Source organism: Bufo bufo, chromosome 6 (genome assembly GCF_905171765.1).
Source record: "Bufo bufo chromosome 6, aBufBuf1.1, whole genome shotgun sequence".
NCBI classification, from domain to species: Eukaryota; Metazoa; Chordata; class Amphibia; order Anura; family Bufonidae; genus Bufo; species Bufo bufo.
Window position 1 is genome coordinate 70,332,843 of NC_053394.1, and position 16,478 is coordinate 70,349,320.

The 16,478-nt window shown below is 50.9% G+C and overlaps 1 protein-coding gene across 1 annotated transcript in view; it reads right to left on the reverse strand.

Annotated features, from left to right (window-relative positions):
• ACTR1A (actin related protein 1A) overlaps nucleotides 1–15,059 on the reverse strand; it is a 36,398-nt gene extending 21,339 nt beyond the window's left edge. The window contains exons 1-3 of the mRNA XM_040437861.1: nucleotides 14,934–15,059; nucleotides 7,148–7,212; nucleotides 6,991–7,066 (exon numbers count right to left, since the gene is read on the reverse strand). Coding sequence (XP_040293795.1) covers nucleotides 6,991–7,066; nucleotides 7,148–7,212; nucleotides 14,934–14,981 — 189 coding nt within the window. The 5' untranslated portion in view covers nucleotides 14,982–15,059. The remainder of the gene's footprint in view (nucleotides 1–6,990; nucleotides 7,067–7,147; nucleotides 7,213–14,933) is intronic.
• Between the last annotated feature and the right edge of the window lie 1,419 nt (nucleotides 15,060–16,478).

Here is a 16,478-nt window from a genome sequence, read left to right on the forward strand (position 1 = left end):
GACACAGGAAACCATGGGTATAGCTCTGCTCCCTAGGAGGCGTGACACTAAGCGAAAGCTGTAAGCCCCTCCTCCATCAGCTATACCCTTCAGCCTGGAGAAGAGACTGCCAGTTGCGTGTCCAAGTAGTGAAAAATAACCACCAACCGGAAAAAGAACTGTCGCGCCCCAACGGGGGCAACCAAGCCGGAACCACAACTGTAACCCAATGAAGGGCGGGTGCTGTGTCCCCCAAGGAAGAGCGAGAAAGAGACTTTACTGGTAAGTAATACAAAAGTCTCCTTTTCTCGCCCATATTCCTTGGGGGACACAGGAAACCATGGGACGTTCCAGAGCAGTCCCAGAAGGGAGGGACCAGAACAAACTCAACCAACGCCAGAGGCATCAATCAACTGCCGCCTGCAACACCAGACGGCCTAAAGCAGCGTCAGCCGACGCATGAGTATGCACCCTGTAGAACTTGGTGAAGGTGTGCAAGGAGGACCAAGTGGCCGCCTTGCAAATCTGCTCCGAAGAAGCCCGATTTCTCTGAGCCCAGGAAGCCCCGACCGCTCTAGTGGAGTGAGCGGTAACACCAAGGGGAGGAACCCTGCCCTTGGCGAGATAAGCCTCAGTAACAGCCATCTTGACAAAACGAGCGATAGCAACTTTGGATGCCGCCAACCCTCTGCGCGACCCTTCCGGGACCACAAAGAGCGAGTCAGTATGCCTGAAAGAGCTGGTTACTTCCAGGTAAATCTTGAGCGCCCTGACAACGTCCAGGCGATGAAGCTTCCTCTCCCGCGGATGGGAAGGGGAAGGACACAAAGAGGGGAGAACGATGTCCTCGTTCAGATGAAAGGCGGAGACCACCTTAGGAAGGAAGGAAGGGACCGGACGAAGAACCACCTTGTCCTGGTGGAACACTAGGAAAGGTTCCAGACAGGAGAGTGCAGCCAATTCGGACACCCTCCGAAGAGAGGTGATGGCTACAAGGAAAATAACCTTGCAGGACAGAAGTCGCAAGGAAACCGTCCGCAGAGGCTCGAAAGGAGAAGCCTGGAGCGCTGAGAGAACCAGGTTCAGGTCCCAGGGCGGTACCGGAGGGCGATACGGGGGAACCGCGTGAGCCACGCCCTGAAGGAAGGTCTTGACAGGACCAAGGGGGGCCAGTGGGCGCTGAAACAAAATGGACAGCGCAGATACCTGACCCTTCAAAGAACTAAGGCCTAGACCTTGGGCCAGTCCGCTCTGCAGGAAGGACAAAACGGTGGGGAGAGAAAAGCGGAGCGGAGGAATCCCCAGATCGGCACAGAACCCCAAAAAAAGTCCTCCAGGTCCTATAATAGATCCTAGAAGAGGACGGCTTACGGGCGCGGATCATGGTGCGGACGACATCCGCAGAAAAACCCCTACGTGTCAGGACGGTGGTCTCAACAACCACGCCGTCAAACGTAGGGACCCTAAACGCGGGTGGAAGATCGGTCCCTGAGAGAGAAGATCTTCCCTGGCGGGCAGTGGCCAGGGCGCGTCTGCCAGGAGCAGCATGAGGTCGGCATACCAAGACCGGCGGGGCCAGTCCGGAGCGACCAGAATCACCGAGACGCCTTCCGCCGCGATCTTCCGAAGGACCTTGGGCAGGAGAGGGATGGGAGGGAATATGTATGGGCGCGCGAAGCCTCGCCAAGGAAGAACGAGGGCGTCGGCTCCGCAAGCTCCCGGATCCCTGGCCCTGGACAGATAGACGGGGACCTTGTGATTGAATTTTGAGGCCATGAGGTCCACGTCCGGAATGCCCCAACGAAGGCAAATGGCCTCGAATACCTCCGGGTGAAGAGACCACTCGCCGGGGTCGACGGTGGTGCGACTGAGGAAGTCCGCCGCCCAATTGTCCACCCCTGGAATAAAAATTGCAGATAGGGCCGGGACGTGGGCTTCCGCCCAACGGAGAATGCTGGTGACCTCCCGCATCGCTGCAGCGCTGCGAGTGCCCCCCTGGTGGTTTATGTACGCCACGGCCGTGGCGTTGTCTGATTGTACACGAACTGGATGACCCTTCAGCAGATGAGTCCAGTGTCGTAGAGACAGAAGGGCCGCTCTCAGTTCCAGGACATTGATCGAGAGTTTGGACTCCGATGGAGACCAAATGCCCTGGACGGATCGGGGAGGAAACACGCCTCCCCAGCCCGAGAGACTGGCATCGGTTGTAACCACCAACCAGTTGAGTGGCAGAAAGGACCTGCCCAGAAGAGGGGACTGTAACCACCAGCGGAGAGATGACCGCACCGGAGGCGACAGATGGAAGGGATGATCCAGAGACTGCGGCGATTTGTCCCAGGAGGAGAGGATCGCCCGTTGGAGAGGGCGGGAGTGAAACTGCGCAAATGGGATCGCCTCGAAGCAGGCAACCATCTGCCCCAATACCCGCATGCAGAAGCGGAAGGACGGTCGACGGTGGAGAAGGAGACCCCGAACCGCCCCACGGAGGATCAGACGTTTTTCCGAGGGAAGACGTACCTCCGCCGCTCCCGTGTCTAAAAGCATCCCCAGGAAGACCAGTTGTCTGGAGGGGGGAAGGGAGGACTTGGGGAAGTTGATGACCCAACCAAACCTCGCCAGAGTCTCTAGAGTGAGATCCACGCTGGCAACCGCTTGAGAAAGGGACAGAGCCTTGATGAGGATATCGTCCAAGTACGGTAGCAGAAAAACACCCCTGGAACGGAGTAAGGCTAAAACCGGGGCCAGGACCTTGGTGAACACCCGGGGGGCTGTTGCCAGTCCAAAGGGAAGGGCGACAAATTGGAAGTGGAGGTCCCCCACGGCGAATCGAAGGAAGCGATGGTGACACTGGGCTACCGGAACATGGAGGTAGGCATCCTGTATATCGATGGAAGACATGAAATCTCCCTGCTCCAGGGAAGCCACCGCGGAGCGGAGGGACTCCATCCGAAACCGTCGAAGGAGGAGAAAACGGTTGAGCTTTTTGAGGTCCAAAATGGGCCGCACCGAACCTCCCTTCTTGGGAACTACAAAGAGGTTCGAGTAGAACCCTTGGAATCTTTCCTCTAGAGGAACGGGGGTAATCACCCCCCTGTCCAATAAAGCTTGAACGGCCGCGGAGAACGCGGCCGCGTCTCTCGGGTCTCGCGTGGGGCGGGAGCGAAAGAACCGATCCGGAGGGAAGGATGCAAATTCGATTTTGTATCCGGAGGACACAATTTCGAGGGCCCAGGCGTCGGAGACGTGAGCCATCCAGACGTCCTTGAAAAGGAGGAGCCGGCCCCCCACCCGGGTGGGTGGGGGCGCGCCTTCAGGCAGAGGACTGTTTTGCTGCGGGTGTGCGGGCAGCCTGCGGCTTGCGCCAGGAGGGCTGCGCCCGAAAAAACGGCTTCCTACGCTTGTCCTGGGGAGGAGCCGAAGCGGCAGCTATGGTGGGAGCCCCAGAGGCCCTGCGGGAGGACCGAAAACGAGACGCACCAGGGCGTCCGCGGGGGGCGCCCCTGGCTTGGGGTTGAGGAAGATGGGTGCTTTTACCACCCGTGGCCTCTGAAATAAGTTCGTCTAAGCGGACCCCGAAGAGGCGGGAACCCGCAAACGGTAGCCCCGCCAAGGAACGTTTGGAGGCAGCGTCCGCTTTCCAGACCTTCAGCCAGAGCTCCCTCCTGACGGCAACTGCCAGGGCGGAGGAGCGCGCAATAAGGGCTCCCGCATCAAGGGAGGCCTCACAGACAAAATTCCCGGCCCGAATAATAAGCTGGGCCAAGGAACGTAGGTCCTGGATGGGGATGTCCGAGTCCAACTCCTGTTCCAGCTGCGTACCCCAAGCAGAGATTGCTTTCCCTGCCCAAGCAGAGGCAAAAACCGGTCTGAGGGCAGAACCGGAGGCAGCAAAAATGCCCTTGGACAGGGTCTCCATGCGACGGTCCTCCGCTGACTGAAGAGAGGACCCGTCGGGAACAGGGATGGCCGTGTTCTTTGACAGCCGGGCCACAGGGGGGTCTACCTTGGGTGGGGAAGACCAGGTGGCCACGACATCGGCTGGAAAAGGATAGCAAATGTCCAGCTTCTTTGGGTTGACAAAACGGGCGTCCGGGCGAGCCCAAGCCTTAGACACCACGGAGGAGAAATCAGAGTGGATTGGAAAGACCTTTGAGGCCTGCCTGGGTCTGATAAAAGAGACGCTAGCTGCGTCCGAGCTAGGGGGGTCATCCTGCACCTTAAAGGTGTCACGTATATCAGAGATGAGTTGACCCATCGCTGAGGCTAGCTTGGACGGCAGGGCCGAGTCCATTTCCAAATCTGAAGCCGCCAATTCACCTTCAGAGAGCGAATCCTTTGGAGAGGAGAGGCTCGTCTGGGTGCGCACGCGTGGCGGGGAGAGGGAGGCATCCGAGGAGGAGGCTCGCTCTACTCTAATACGCTTCTGAGAGTGCCTAGCTCGGGAGGGGTCACTAGGAGAGGATGAACCCGCTGCAGCGGCAGAAGCAGTGGACCCGGAGGGCGCGACAGTCAGAGTGGCGTCCTGCGGGGTAGGTGGCCTGTCTATTAGGCGGCCCACGACATGAGTGAGGCTTTCCACGGCCTGGGACAGGGATCTAGCCCAGTCAGGCGGGTCAGAGGAAGCAGGGAGCGACACAGCGGGCGACTGAGGCTGCGGTGGAGCTCGGCATGCAGTACAGTGCGGATCAGACTGCCCCCGGGGAAAGGGTTCCCTACAAGCGGTACAGGCATGGTACCATGGCTTGGCGGCTGCAGAAGGGTCTGACATGGTGGAAAGATGTTGCACTTTAAAGCAACAGTACTGTGGCACGGAGGGGGTTAAACAGTCCTACCAGACCCGATGATACAAGCGGCAGCTGTAAGGGGAACAGACTGAGGAGGCTGTGGAGGAGAGGCAGCAGCACGGAGCTGAAAGGCTTCAGTATCGCACGGCAGAGAGATGAACCCGGAAGTAGCGGAGCGCAGCAGCACGGAGCTGAATGTGTAAGGAAGCTCCGCCCCCCCTCTGCCGCGCTGAAGCCGAGCAGAGCCGCGCGCGCGGCAAAATGATTTTAACCCCCAAGGATGTTGAAGTGCCGGCCATGACATGGCGCCGTTCATGCCAGGAAAAAACGGCTCCCACCGCGCCTAGATGTAGCAGACGGCTTGCATGTCTGCAGCCGTCCCCTGTAAGGCAGCGTTCTAGGACCTGCCCAGATAGACTGCCCTCCACTATGCCCGGTAACGTCCCGATATGCGGGGGGGGGCGGGGGGGGGGGGGGGGGGGGGGGGGGCGGATGGTGTAGTAGTGGTCATGTAACAGTGGCCATGTTGGTAGCAGCGGTGGGAGGGAGGAAGGGGAGGCTGGAGCAGCCACTCTCACCATACGCTGTCTTCGCCCTCAGTCCATCCAGCGGGGGTCGCCCCTTCAGCTCCTGGCACCGCGGTGGCAGGAAGCCGGGGGAGGGACTTGGCGTGCGGGCGACCCTGAGCTGGCGGGACGCAGGGGAGCGAGGCTGCCCTGGTCCACCTTGTCTTCTGTGGGGGAGGCGGCAGTGCGGAATTACCGGCACTGGCGCAACTCAACCCCGGGAGAAACAGAGGGGTCCAATGCGCCTCTGTTGTCCCTGTAGGTAGAAAAAAACCGAGTTAAAAATAACAAATACGTAAAAAATAAAAATCATAGGATAACAACCCTGCATAAGCAGGGGGTGTCTTGCCTCCTTGGACACTAAGCAAAAACTGGCAGTCTCTTCTCCAGGCTGAAGGGTATAGCTGATGGAGGAGGGGCTTACAGCTTTCGCTTAGTGTCACGCCTCCTAGGGAGCAGAGCTATACCCATGGTTTCCTGTGTCCCCCAAGGAATATGGGCGAGAAATAAACAGTAATGGGTCCTGCTGCCTTGTGGAGGATGAGGGGTTGACAGGAGAGGAGGAGGGTGAGTTAGTTTGGAGGACTACCTCTTGCGCTTCTAGTGCGCGCTGCAAGGAGCTCACCTCCATATCCTACCTCCGGCGCCTCGTGGTGCAGAGAGCGGGCGCCATCTTGGATTTCTCCTACGGCTCTGAAGGACACGCACCCTGTTTTGATGCTTTATAATTCTCTGTCAAAGGATCGGTAAGGGACAGTATGATTTTATTTTTTATTTTATTTTTTACATTTTTTGGGGCTTTTCTAAATAATTTTCATAGGTAAGACAACCCCTTTAAAACAAAGGTGTGGATACAAAAGAAAAAAAAAAGTTTGAAAGTAAAATAAATATTAGTGGATCGTGGAACAAGCTAAGGCGACTTTCACACTTGCGTTGTTGTTTTCTGGTATTGAGATCCGGTAGAGGATCTCAAAACCGTAAAAAAAAAGAAAACGGTTCCGATTAGTCCTGATGCATTCTGAATGGAAAGAGATCCGTTCAGGGTGCATCAGGACGTCTTCCGCCCCCCTCAGCATTCCGTTTTGTGACTGGACGCAAGCTGGGGTTTTGCGTCCGGTTATAGAAACGGGAAAAAAAACTGATCAGTCACTAAAAGCAATGCAAGTCAATGGTGACAGATCAGTTTTTTTTAGAATCCGGCTCCCATTCCCTTTCATTGTATTTAGTGACGGATCTGGTTTGCTCCGTTTTGATTTCACACAACCGCATCGTAACGCAACGGATGCATCCTGATGTACAAATTCTGTTTAATTCCGGTTTTGAGATCCTCTGGCGGATAGAAGAACCGGAAATAACAATGCAAATGTGACACAGGCCTAGGCCTCCATGCAGCCTTATTTTTCAGGTAAAAAAAAAATCTACAATAGAGGCCTCTGACACAGGTGTAAACAGGGATTAAAGGGATTGTCCAGGCTACAGTTACAGATGACCTAGCCTCAAGATGGGTAGGGGTTCCAACTCCTGACATGCCCGATGATCAGCTGGTTGAAGCGGCCGCATCGTTATGTTCTGGCTTATGAGGCCCCAATACAAAAAGTTTGAGAGGCCCTGGACCAGAGAACAGGTAGCCCAGGGCAGCCCACCACGTGAAGTTGTCTTACCTCTGCCTTTGGTCCAATAAATAAGTCTCCTTCCAGGGCACCCGCCATGACTCTAATATGCTTAGGTCGGCCAACACTAAGGGAGAATACAACACTGTGTTACACATGTACGGACGGGGTAGAGAAATGTATATCAACGTGATAAAATCGCACTCACTAGTTTGGAAAACAATATTTCGGGATCTGATCACCTGCGAATCCAGCTTTTATCACCCCAGAGCCCTAGGAAGAAGAACATAAGCATCAAGAACAGGTTAAGGAAGCGCATGAACAGCAATTACATGTTATACATTTAAAGGGGTTCCAGGGCAAGGGCTGTTTCTTTACCTTTTTACTTCTAGGCTTCCGCCTAGCAGTGTGCCCGGTGACGTTACCGCCACTAATGGGCGGGCACTGGATAATAAATGTTGTTAACAGGAAAACCCTTTAACAAAATGTTGCATACAGTGATTGTGCTAACTGTGACTGGAAATGAACCATTAGCAAGAGATCCAAATATTAATAGGATAGTGCACCACTAATTATCTTGTAGACCAGGGATGGCCGACCTGAGGCTCGCCAGCTGTTGCAAAACTACAACTCCCAGCATGCCCAGACTGCCTACAGGTATCAGCCTACAGCAGGGCATAGTGGGAGTTGTACACCAGCTGGAGACCATGGACACTGGAACCTCTTTGCTTGCACAGGACTGCTAATCTTTTCAATTGTGAACCAGCATAGGGGACGTCCACTGTCCCCACAGTTACTATATACAAGTAGTGGATGGCTGAGAAATGGGGCCGGGGTAGATCACAGAGGAAACCAGTCTGAGTCAGGATGTCACATAATTAATGACAGGCTCGTCACAAGCCCTCTGTGTGTATCCCACTCTTTCTGCGGGTCGTATTGTAGATCTACAAAAAGCGGACAAGACTAGGACATGTTCTATCTTTTTTGCAGAATGGCCACGCGGGTATACGGATGCGGACAGCATATGGCGTGCTGTCCAGACTTTTTGCGGCCCCACTGAAATGAACGGGTCTGCATCTGATCAGCAAAAAACTGCAAATCGGATGCAGAAGAAAAAAATACACGGTCGTGTTTGTGAGAACTAACAAAAATCTTGGGCAGCGCCAAAGGGATGGGAGCTTTCTATAGAAACGATTCATTCTGGAAATCAGGCTTCATGACCTTCTCACCTGAGTCTAAGACATATCGGAAGTTTTAGTGGATGTCTCCTTTTAAATGAGCTTCAAAGAAATGGCCTAAAGGTGCAGTTATGGGCAGTGACTGAGCAGTCCGATATTGGGAAGGAGGTGTCCCTTCCTGATATTCACCGGCTCATCAGCAGAGTAAGGCCCCTTTCACACGGGCGAGTATTCCGCGCGGGTGCAATGCGTGATGTGAACGCATTGCACCCGCACTGAATCCCGACCCATTCATTTCTATGGGGCTGTGCACACGAGCGGTGATTTTCACGCATCACTTGTGCGTTGCGTGAAAATCGCAGCATGCTCTATATTGTTTTCCACGCAACGCAGGCCCCATAGAAGTGAATGGGGCTGCGTAAAAATCACAAGCATCCGCAAGCAAGTGCGGATGCGGTGCGATTTTCACACACGGTTGCTAGGAGACGATCGGGATGGAGACCCGATCATTATTATTTTCCCTTATAACATGGTTATAAGGGAAAATAATAGCATTCTGAATACAGAATGCATAGTAAAATAGGGCTGGAGGGGTTAAAATAAATAAATAAATAATTTAACTCACCTTATCCACTTGATCGAGCAGCCCGGCATCTCTTCTGTCTTCTTCTTTGCTGTGTGCAGGAAAAGGACCAGTGGTGACGTCACTCCGGTCATCACATGGTCCATCACCATGGTAAAATATCATGTGACGGACCATGTGATGACCGGAGTGACGTCACCACTGGTCCTTTTCCTGCACACAGCAAAGAAGAAGACAGAAGAGATGCCGGGCTGCTCGATCAAGTGGATTAAGGTGAGTTAAATTATTTTTATTTATTTTTTTAACCCCTCCAGCCCTATTGTACTATGCATTCTGTATTCAGAATGCTATTATTTTCCCTTATAACCATGTTATAAGGGAAAATAATACAATCTACAGAACACCGATCCCAAGCCTGAACTTCTGTGAAGAAGTTCGGGTACCAAACATGCCGATTTTTCTCACGCCCGTGCAAAACGCATTACAATGTTTTGCACTGGTGCGGAAAAATCGCGCATGTTCCCGCAACGCCCGTGTGAAAGAGGCCGAAGAGTTTGATTTAGGCTACTTTCACACTTGTTTTGTGGACGGATCCGTTCAGATAATACAACCATCTGCATTCGTTCAGAATGGATCCGTTTGTATTATGTCTTCTATAGCCAAGATGGATCTGTCTTGAACACTATTGAAAGTCAATTGAGGACGGATCCGTTTTCTATTGTGCCAGATTGTGTCAGTGAAAACGGATCTGTCCCCAATGACTTACATTGTGGGTCAGGATGGATCCGTTTGGCTCAGTTTCATCAGACGGACACCAACACGCTGCAAGCAGCGTTCTGGTGTCCGTCTCCAAAGCGGAATGGAGACGGAACGGAGGCAAACTGATGCATTCTGAGCGGATCCTTTTCCATTCAGAATGCATTAGGACAAAATTGATCCGCTTTGGACCGCTTGTGAGAGCCCTGAACGGATCTCGCAAACGGAAAGCCAAAACGCCAGTGTGAAAGTAGCCTTAGATTGCAGTGATCACCTCCAGTGAATAGGGAGGAATTCTCTTACAGATCCATTGCTTCTGGACAGCAGATCCCCGATTACAGACACAATCTGCTGACTGAGGTGTCCACATAAATGATGAATTCATCCGACGAACAAACATTTCATAAAAATAAAAAAAATCACTCATCGGCTGTTTGGCAGCCCCTTATCACGGGCAGATTATCGGGAACAAGCGTTTGTACTAATATCCGTTCCCCGGGCCGACAACTGTGCCGTGTAAGGAAGAAATGAACCAATACTTCCCTGTTAAAGGGGTTTTCAGGAGCACAATACCGATGACCTATCCTTAGAATTAGATATGGGCCAGTGCGGCGGTGAATCGGCTGAGGAGGAGCTAGATGATCATGTGATTACTAGATGATCATGTGATTACTAGATGATCATGTGATTACTAGATGATCACGTGATTGAGCTGTTAATGACGGGGGAAGAAGTGACATGTTGAGCATGCACAAATTGAATTACGAGACGCCAAGCTGGATGGTGCATGAGGTAAGGTGTCCACAGTTGAAGGCCCTCCAAAGGATTCATTATATGTAAATCGCAATAATTAACACGAGGTGATGATCTGCTATTGGTGTTTTTTCAAGCCTGGGAGGGGCGATTGATAATGGACTGGTTTAGCGATATTATGGGGGGTACTTGATGCCTTATAAATAATTTGGGGAACGCACTTCATACTATGCTTGAGAAAATGTCGAAATGTTGCTGCTTTTTATAAACCTTTTTGGACATATTTTCATGGACTATTTATAAAGAATCTCTGGATGAATATGCTGGCGTTAACTTCTATTTGAATATCTATCCTTAAATCGGTCATCAATTCCAGATCCATAGGTGTCCGACTCCCAGCACCCCCACCCATCAGCCTCCTGGCAGCTTACCGAGCACAGCGCCGTACATTGTATAGTGGCTGTGCCTGGCACTGCAGCTCAGCCCATTCACTTGAATGGTTAATCAAAGTTTGAGACCGCACACCATTAGGAATTTTCAATTCAATTAGTGTTTTTATTCAGCCGGACTTTACATCATTTTAAAAAAGGCAACGTTTCTGGCTTTACATATTGCGCCCTTCATCAGGCAGTATCTCATGAGGCTTGAGTATTGTGCTGGCATCATAAGGCCTGATGAAGGGCGCAATATGTAAAGCCAGAAACGTTGCCTTTTTTTAAATTATGTAAAGTCCGGCTGAATAAAAACACTAATTGAATTGAAAATTCCTATTGGTGTGCGGTCTCAAACTTTGATTAATTGTCTGAAGAATTCCTGAGGTGGAGTCAGGGATAACAAGGGACGAGCACCCATTCATTTGCCAGTTTTCTGCCGAGTGCTGTGATTTACTGTGAATTTACATTCACTTGAATGGGACTGAGCTGATCCCGGGCCATGTAACCGATGACAGTGACATCACTGGCGCAGCACACAATGGAGAGAGGCGGCCTTCTCAATACAGCGGATTGGCGGGGGTGCCGGGAGTTAGCCCCCCAACAATCAGATATTGATGACCTATACTGAGGATAGGTCAGCAATATTTCCCCCGGGCAGCCCCTCTGATATGAGCATCGAAAAATGTAATGATGCGATGCTCTGCGCTGTATCGCACGGGGCCAGGACTTCTTTCTTTACGTTTCTCACTGATAGGCTGGAGCTTCTGCCCAGCAGTGTTGGCGTTTTACAGACTAGGGCAGCGCTAAAGCCCATCCATCAGTGCAGGTGACGTCACCGGGCTCACTGCTAGGAGGAAGACTCCACCTAGCTTACCCTATGGAGAGCCCGGGACGTCACCGGATCTCCAGAAAATGCCGATGCCCTGCGTGAAATGCTCCGATGCACATATCAAGGGGCCTGCCTGGGTGAAAATGGGGATATGTCTGGGTTCAGCTCTGAACCTGGACAATCCCTTTAACTCCCCAAAAACCCCTTTAAAGGCCATGCTGCTCCCTGAAGAAATGTGTTTACTTTACTGCAATGATTGTGCTGTGTGTCCCAGCGGTCCAGATGGCGACCAAAATAGTCGCCAATGCGCCTTGAAATTTGCACATGGCGACAAGACTTTTTAGCCTTGTCGCCATTTGGGACAGGGCTGCCGCACTGTAGTTGAATATTGCGGCGGGGCATGGGAGCCAATAATTCCATGCCCCGCCGCCAATCACCTACGCTACAGGCCTGAGGTCTATTTGGCAGTGAAATCCCAGCGCAAGCGCACAGCAGTGAGGTGTGCGCATCTGTGTCGCACCACCCCGGGCCGTACCAGAAGCTAGTGAGTGAAAGGACACAGGTGAGTATAAGATTTTAGCATTTTTTATTTTTTTTAAGCGCCAACATTACTGGCCGTAAGGGGGGCACTGAGGGGACATTACTAGCCATAGGGGGGCACTAGAGGACAGTATGGGGGGGAAATTACTACTGTGGAGCATATTTCTACCGTGGGGGCAGTGGGGGAGTAATTACTATGTGTGTGGAAATTACTATGTGGGGGCAGTGTGGGGGGGGGAATTAATCTAAGGTTTTATTATTATTACTGGGGGCACTCTAGGTGGCATTTATAATTGCTGTAGACACTGTAGGGACATTATTTCTACTGGGGTCACTATTTTTTCAGCAGTATAGTACCTGTGGCATTGGGGAGCACCACGGCACAGTATTGGGAATGGTAGCAGGATGACACCGTGGGGACACCAGGAGGGGGGGGGGGGGGTTGATGGAAAAATTGAAAAATCGAACGTGTCTGTAACAAACTCTGTAGAGATGAGATGCGGCTGAATTTGTCATGGAGGTCTGGGTCAAATGGAGGAGAAGAGGAAAGAGAAGGTCTACATGACAGGAGATGCCGAGCTGGCTCACTACTGTGACCCGAGTCTCATCTTCTCCAAGTGTTTTTTTTTGTTATTATAATTATATATATATTTAATTTGGCGACTAAAATTTAATTTGGCTCCTACATTTTTCAGTTTAGGAGCCAATGGCTCCTGTTTGTTTTTTTTTAGTCTGGAGCACTGCGTCCATATGACCACTGCCTGCCAATCCCTGCCCTCAGTGGTGGTCCACATAAGAAGGTCCCTTTATTAGACACATGCAGGGAGTAATACTCAGCACATTCAGCCGGCCAACAGCTGTTTCACGTCGTGAGGCCTTGAGAAAGCGTCACACGACACAAAACGGCCGTGGGCCGGCTGAATGTGCTGAGTATTGCTCCTCGCATGTGTCTAAAAAAGTGAACTTCTTATGCACCGGGTGGGTGCCGTGGACTATATCTGTTTCGCTGTATTTTCACATTACTATTAGAGATGAGCGAATTTCATATTTTGAAATTCGTCCACTCTTCGTTTGGTGGTAAAAGCAGAATTGCGTTATGGATTCTGTTACCACGGACCATAACGCAATCCTATGACGGAATGCCTTTAGAGGCGGTCCGTTATTCATTCCGTCATAATAGAAGTCTATGGGCTGCAAAACGGATCCGTACGGTTTCCGTTATGCAGGAGAGGACTCAGGATCAGGAGAGGACTTCCCTGCATAACAGAAACTGGACTGATCCGTTTTGCAGCCCATAGACTTCTATTAGGATGGAATGAATAACGGAATGTCTCTAAAGGCATTCCGTCATAGAATTGCGTTATGGTCCGTGGTGACAGAATCCATAACGCAATTCACCTTTAACCAACAAGCGAAGTGTCAACGAACTTCATAAGTGGAAATCCGCTCATCTCTAATTACTATGTTCCTTCATCACTGAGCGCCGCTCCTTTGTGTTGCCCTTCGCTGAGCTGGACCTTGATGGCGTCCATGTGTGGTGCCGACCACTTTTTTCTTTTTTGTTTGCATGATACACATAAGGCCTTGTTCACATTTCCGTTTTTCACTAACGTGTGCTGTCCGCATTTCCCACCGACAGCACAGGATCCCATTGATTTAAATCTGTCTGTTCACATTTCTGTATTTTTTTTTTCCCCGACCGTGGGTCATGCACTACTTTGATCCGTGATGCGGACCAACTAGCACGCCCATTGAAGTCTATGGGTCCGTGAAAATCACAGACACAACGCGGATGGCATCCGTGTTGCGTACATTTTTCACTGAAGACTAATAGAGGATTCTTTGGAAATTTATTTTCAGCTGAGCAACTTCCATGAATTACAGATGACACACGGACATCTTCACGTACACTTTGTTCCAGGGACGTGACACGGAAATCTGAACGCAGCCTAAGAGCGCTAAATCCAGTGATCACTGCATTAAAGTGTTGAAAGACCAGCAGAGAGTACCAGAGAGTATGAGGTAACGGGAGCATCTATTTTTTGATCATATTTCCTACAGTCAGGCAATACAGACTTAAGAGATATTCGCGGTGTCGCCCCCATAATTTGAGAGAGCTGTAAACTGCCCGCCAGGAGGTGTCGCACAAGGCCGAGGCTCAGTTACACCTACTGGAAGTGGTCAGGATACATTTTAATAAGGGGAAAAATAAAAGTCACTTGATGTGAGTGATGCTGTCGCTATGTAACCCTGTAATATAATTGGGGGCACATATTGGGGGAGTCATATGGCAGGGCCCCCAGAGAAGCCAAATCAAATGAATGATTTCATCCTGTAATCAACCAAACCCACAGACATAACGGGCTCGGCCTATTTACACCAGTCATCCCCATCCTTCCACACCCTGACTCTGTCCCCGCCCAATCCTAAAACAGACCAATCACAGACAGCGTAGCTGCTGTCATTCAGGTGCCCGACCAATAAAAATCGAGGGCGCCGCCAGCTGACATCACCGACTCCCGCCCCTTACACTGAGCGTAACTGACAGCAAGCTCGTCCAATCGCAAGCCAAGAAAACGCAGTCCGCCACGCCTCCTCGGTGCTTTAGGCGTGCTCTGTCGCGGCAGCAGGTTAGGTTGAGCCTTCACAGCCTCCTCTGCCCTAAACACCCGTCATAAAATAAAGACAAATCTATGAGTTCTTATGGGAGAACGTGCCCGCGTCCGCCCGGACTCTGCTACCCCCTCCGAGCCGCCGCAGGGCACAGCAGCCTGGTCATTGTGACTGACAGGAGGGGCGCGGTTGTAATGACAAAGGGAAAAAATTAATCTCCGCAGCACAGCCGATACCAATCGCTAAGCACAAAAACCTGGTGCAGCGATGGACAACCGAAGCTACGCCGGCCGTTCTGAAATACTCACATTATCAATCACCACGGGCTGGTTAGCGATCACATCGTATGACTCCATGGCGGCTTCCTCCTGTGCAGGAGCTGACGGGCCGGGTGCAGCTGCTTCTGCGCCTGCGTAGCCAACGACTTGACGGGACGACGCTCGGAAACGAGTACGCATGCGCCAAGCCCCGCTATAGTTGACGCATGCGTCGATGCGGTTCCATCCGTGTAGTAGGCGGTTCAGGGTTCGCCCACTGGTTATGGTTTACGGGTACACGGGGCCTGGTGGATAGAATGTATGTCAGGCGGCCTATCCTATAATAAACTTCTCAATGTATTTTAATCTAAAATGATGTATGTACTTACCAGAAAGCTCCTTTAGATACGTTTTTAACGCTTGTGGGGAAAAAAAGTCATTTGATTTGAGTAGAAAAAAATGTTTAATCAGACCCTCAATCTTTATCAGACCTTAGATCAGACCCTCAATCTTTCAGACCTCAGATCAGACCCTCAATCTTTATCAGACCTTAGATCAGACCCTCAATCTTTATCAGACCTTAGACCCGACCCTCAATCTTTATCAGACCTCAGATCAGACCCTCAATGTCTATCAGACCTCAGATCAGACCCTCAATCTTTATCAGACCTCAGATCAGACCCTCAATGTCTATCAGACCTCAGATCAGACCCTCAATGTCTATCAGACCTCAGATCAGACCCTCAATGTCTATCAGACCTCAGATCAGACCCTCAATCTTTATCAGACCTCAGATCAGACCCTCAATGTCTATCAGACCTCAGATCAGACCCTCAATCTTTATCAGACCTTAGATCAGACCCTCAATCTTTATCAGACCTCAGATCAGACCCTCAATCTTTATCAGACCCTCAATCTTTATCAGACCTCAGATCAGACCCTCAATCTTTATCAGACCTCAGATCAGACCCTCAATCTTTATCAGACCTCAGATCAGACCCTCAATGTCTATCAGACCCTCAATGTCTATCAGACCCTCAATCTTTATCAGACCCTCAATCTTTATCAGACCTTAGATCAGACCCTCAATCTTTATCAGACCTCAGATCAGACCCTCAATCTTTATCAGACCCTCAATCTTTATCAGACCTCAGATCAGACCCTCAATCTTTATCAGACCTCAGATCAGACCCTCAATCTTTATCAGACCTCAGATCAGACCCTCAATGTCTATCAGACCCTCAATCTTTATCAGACCCTCAATCTTTATCAGACCTCAGATCAGACCCTCAATCTTTATCAGACCTCAGATCAGACCCTCAATGTCTATCAGACCTCAGATCAGACCCTCAATCTTTATCAGACCTTAAATCAGACCCTCAATGTCTATCAGACCTCAGATCAGACCCTCAATGTCTATCAGACCTCAGATCAGACCCTCAATCTTTATCAGACCTCAGATCAGACCCTCAATCTTTATCAGACCTCAGATCAGACCCTCAATCTTTATCAGACCTCAGATCAGACCCTCAATGTCTATCAGACCTCAGATCAGACCCTCAATCTTTATCAGACCTCAGATAAGACCCTCAATCT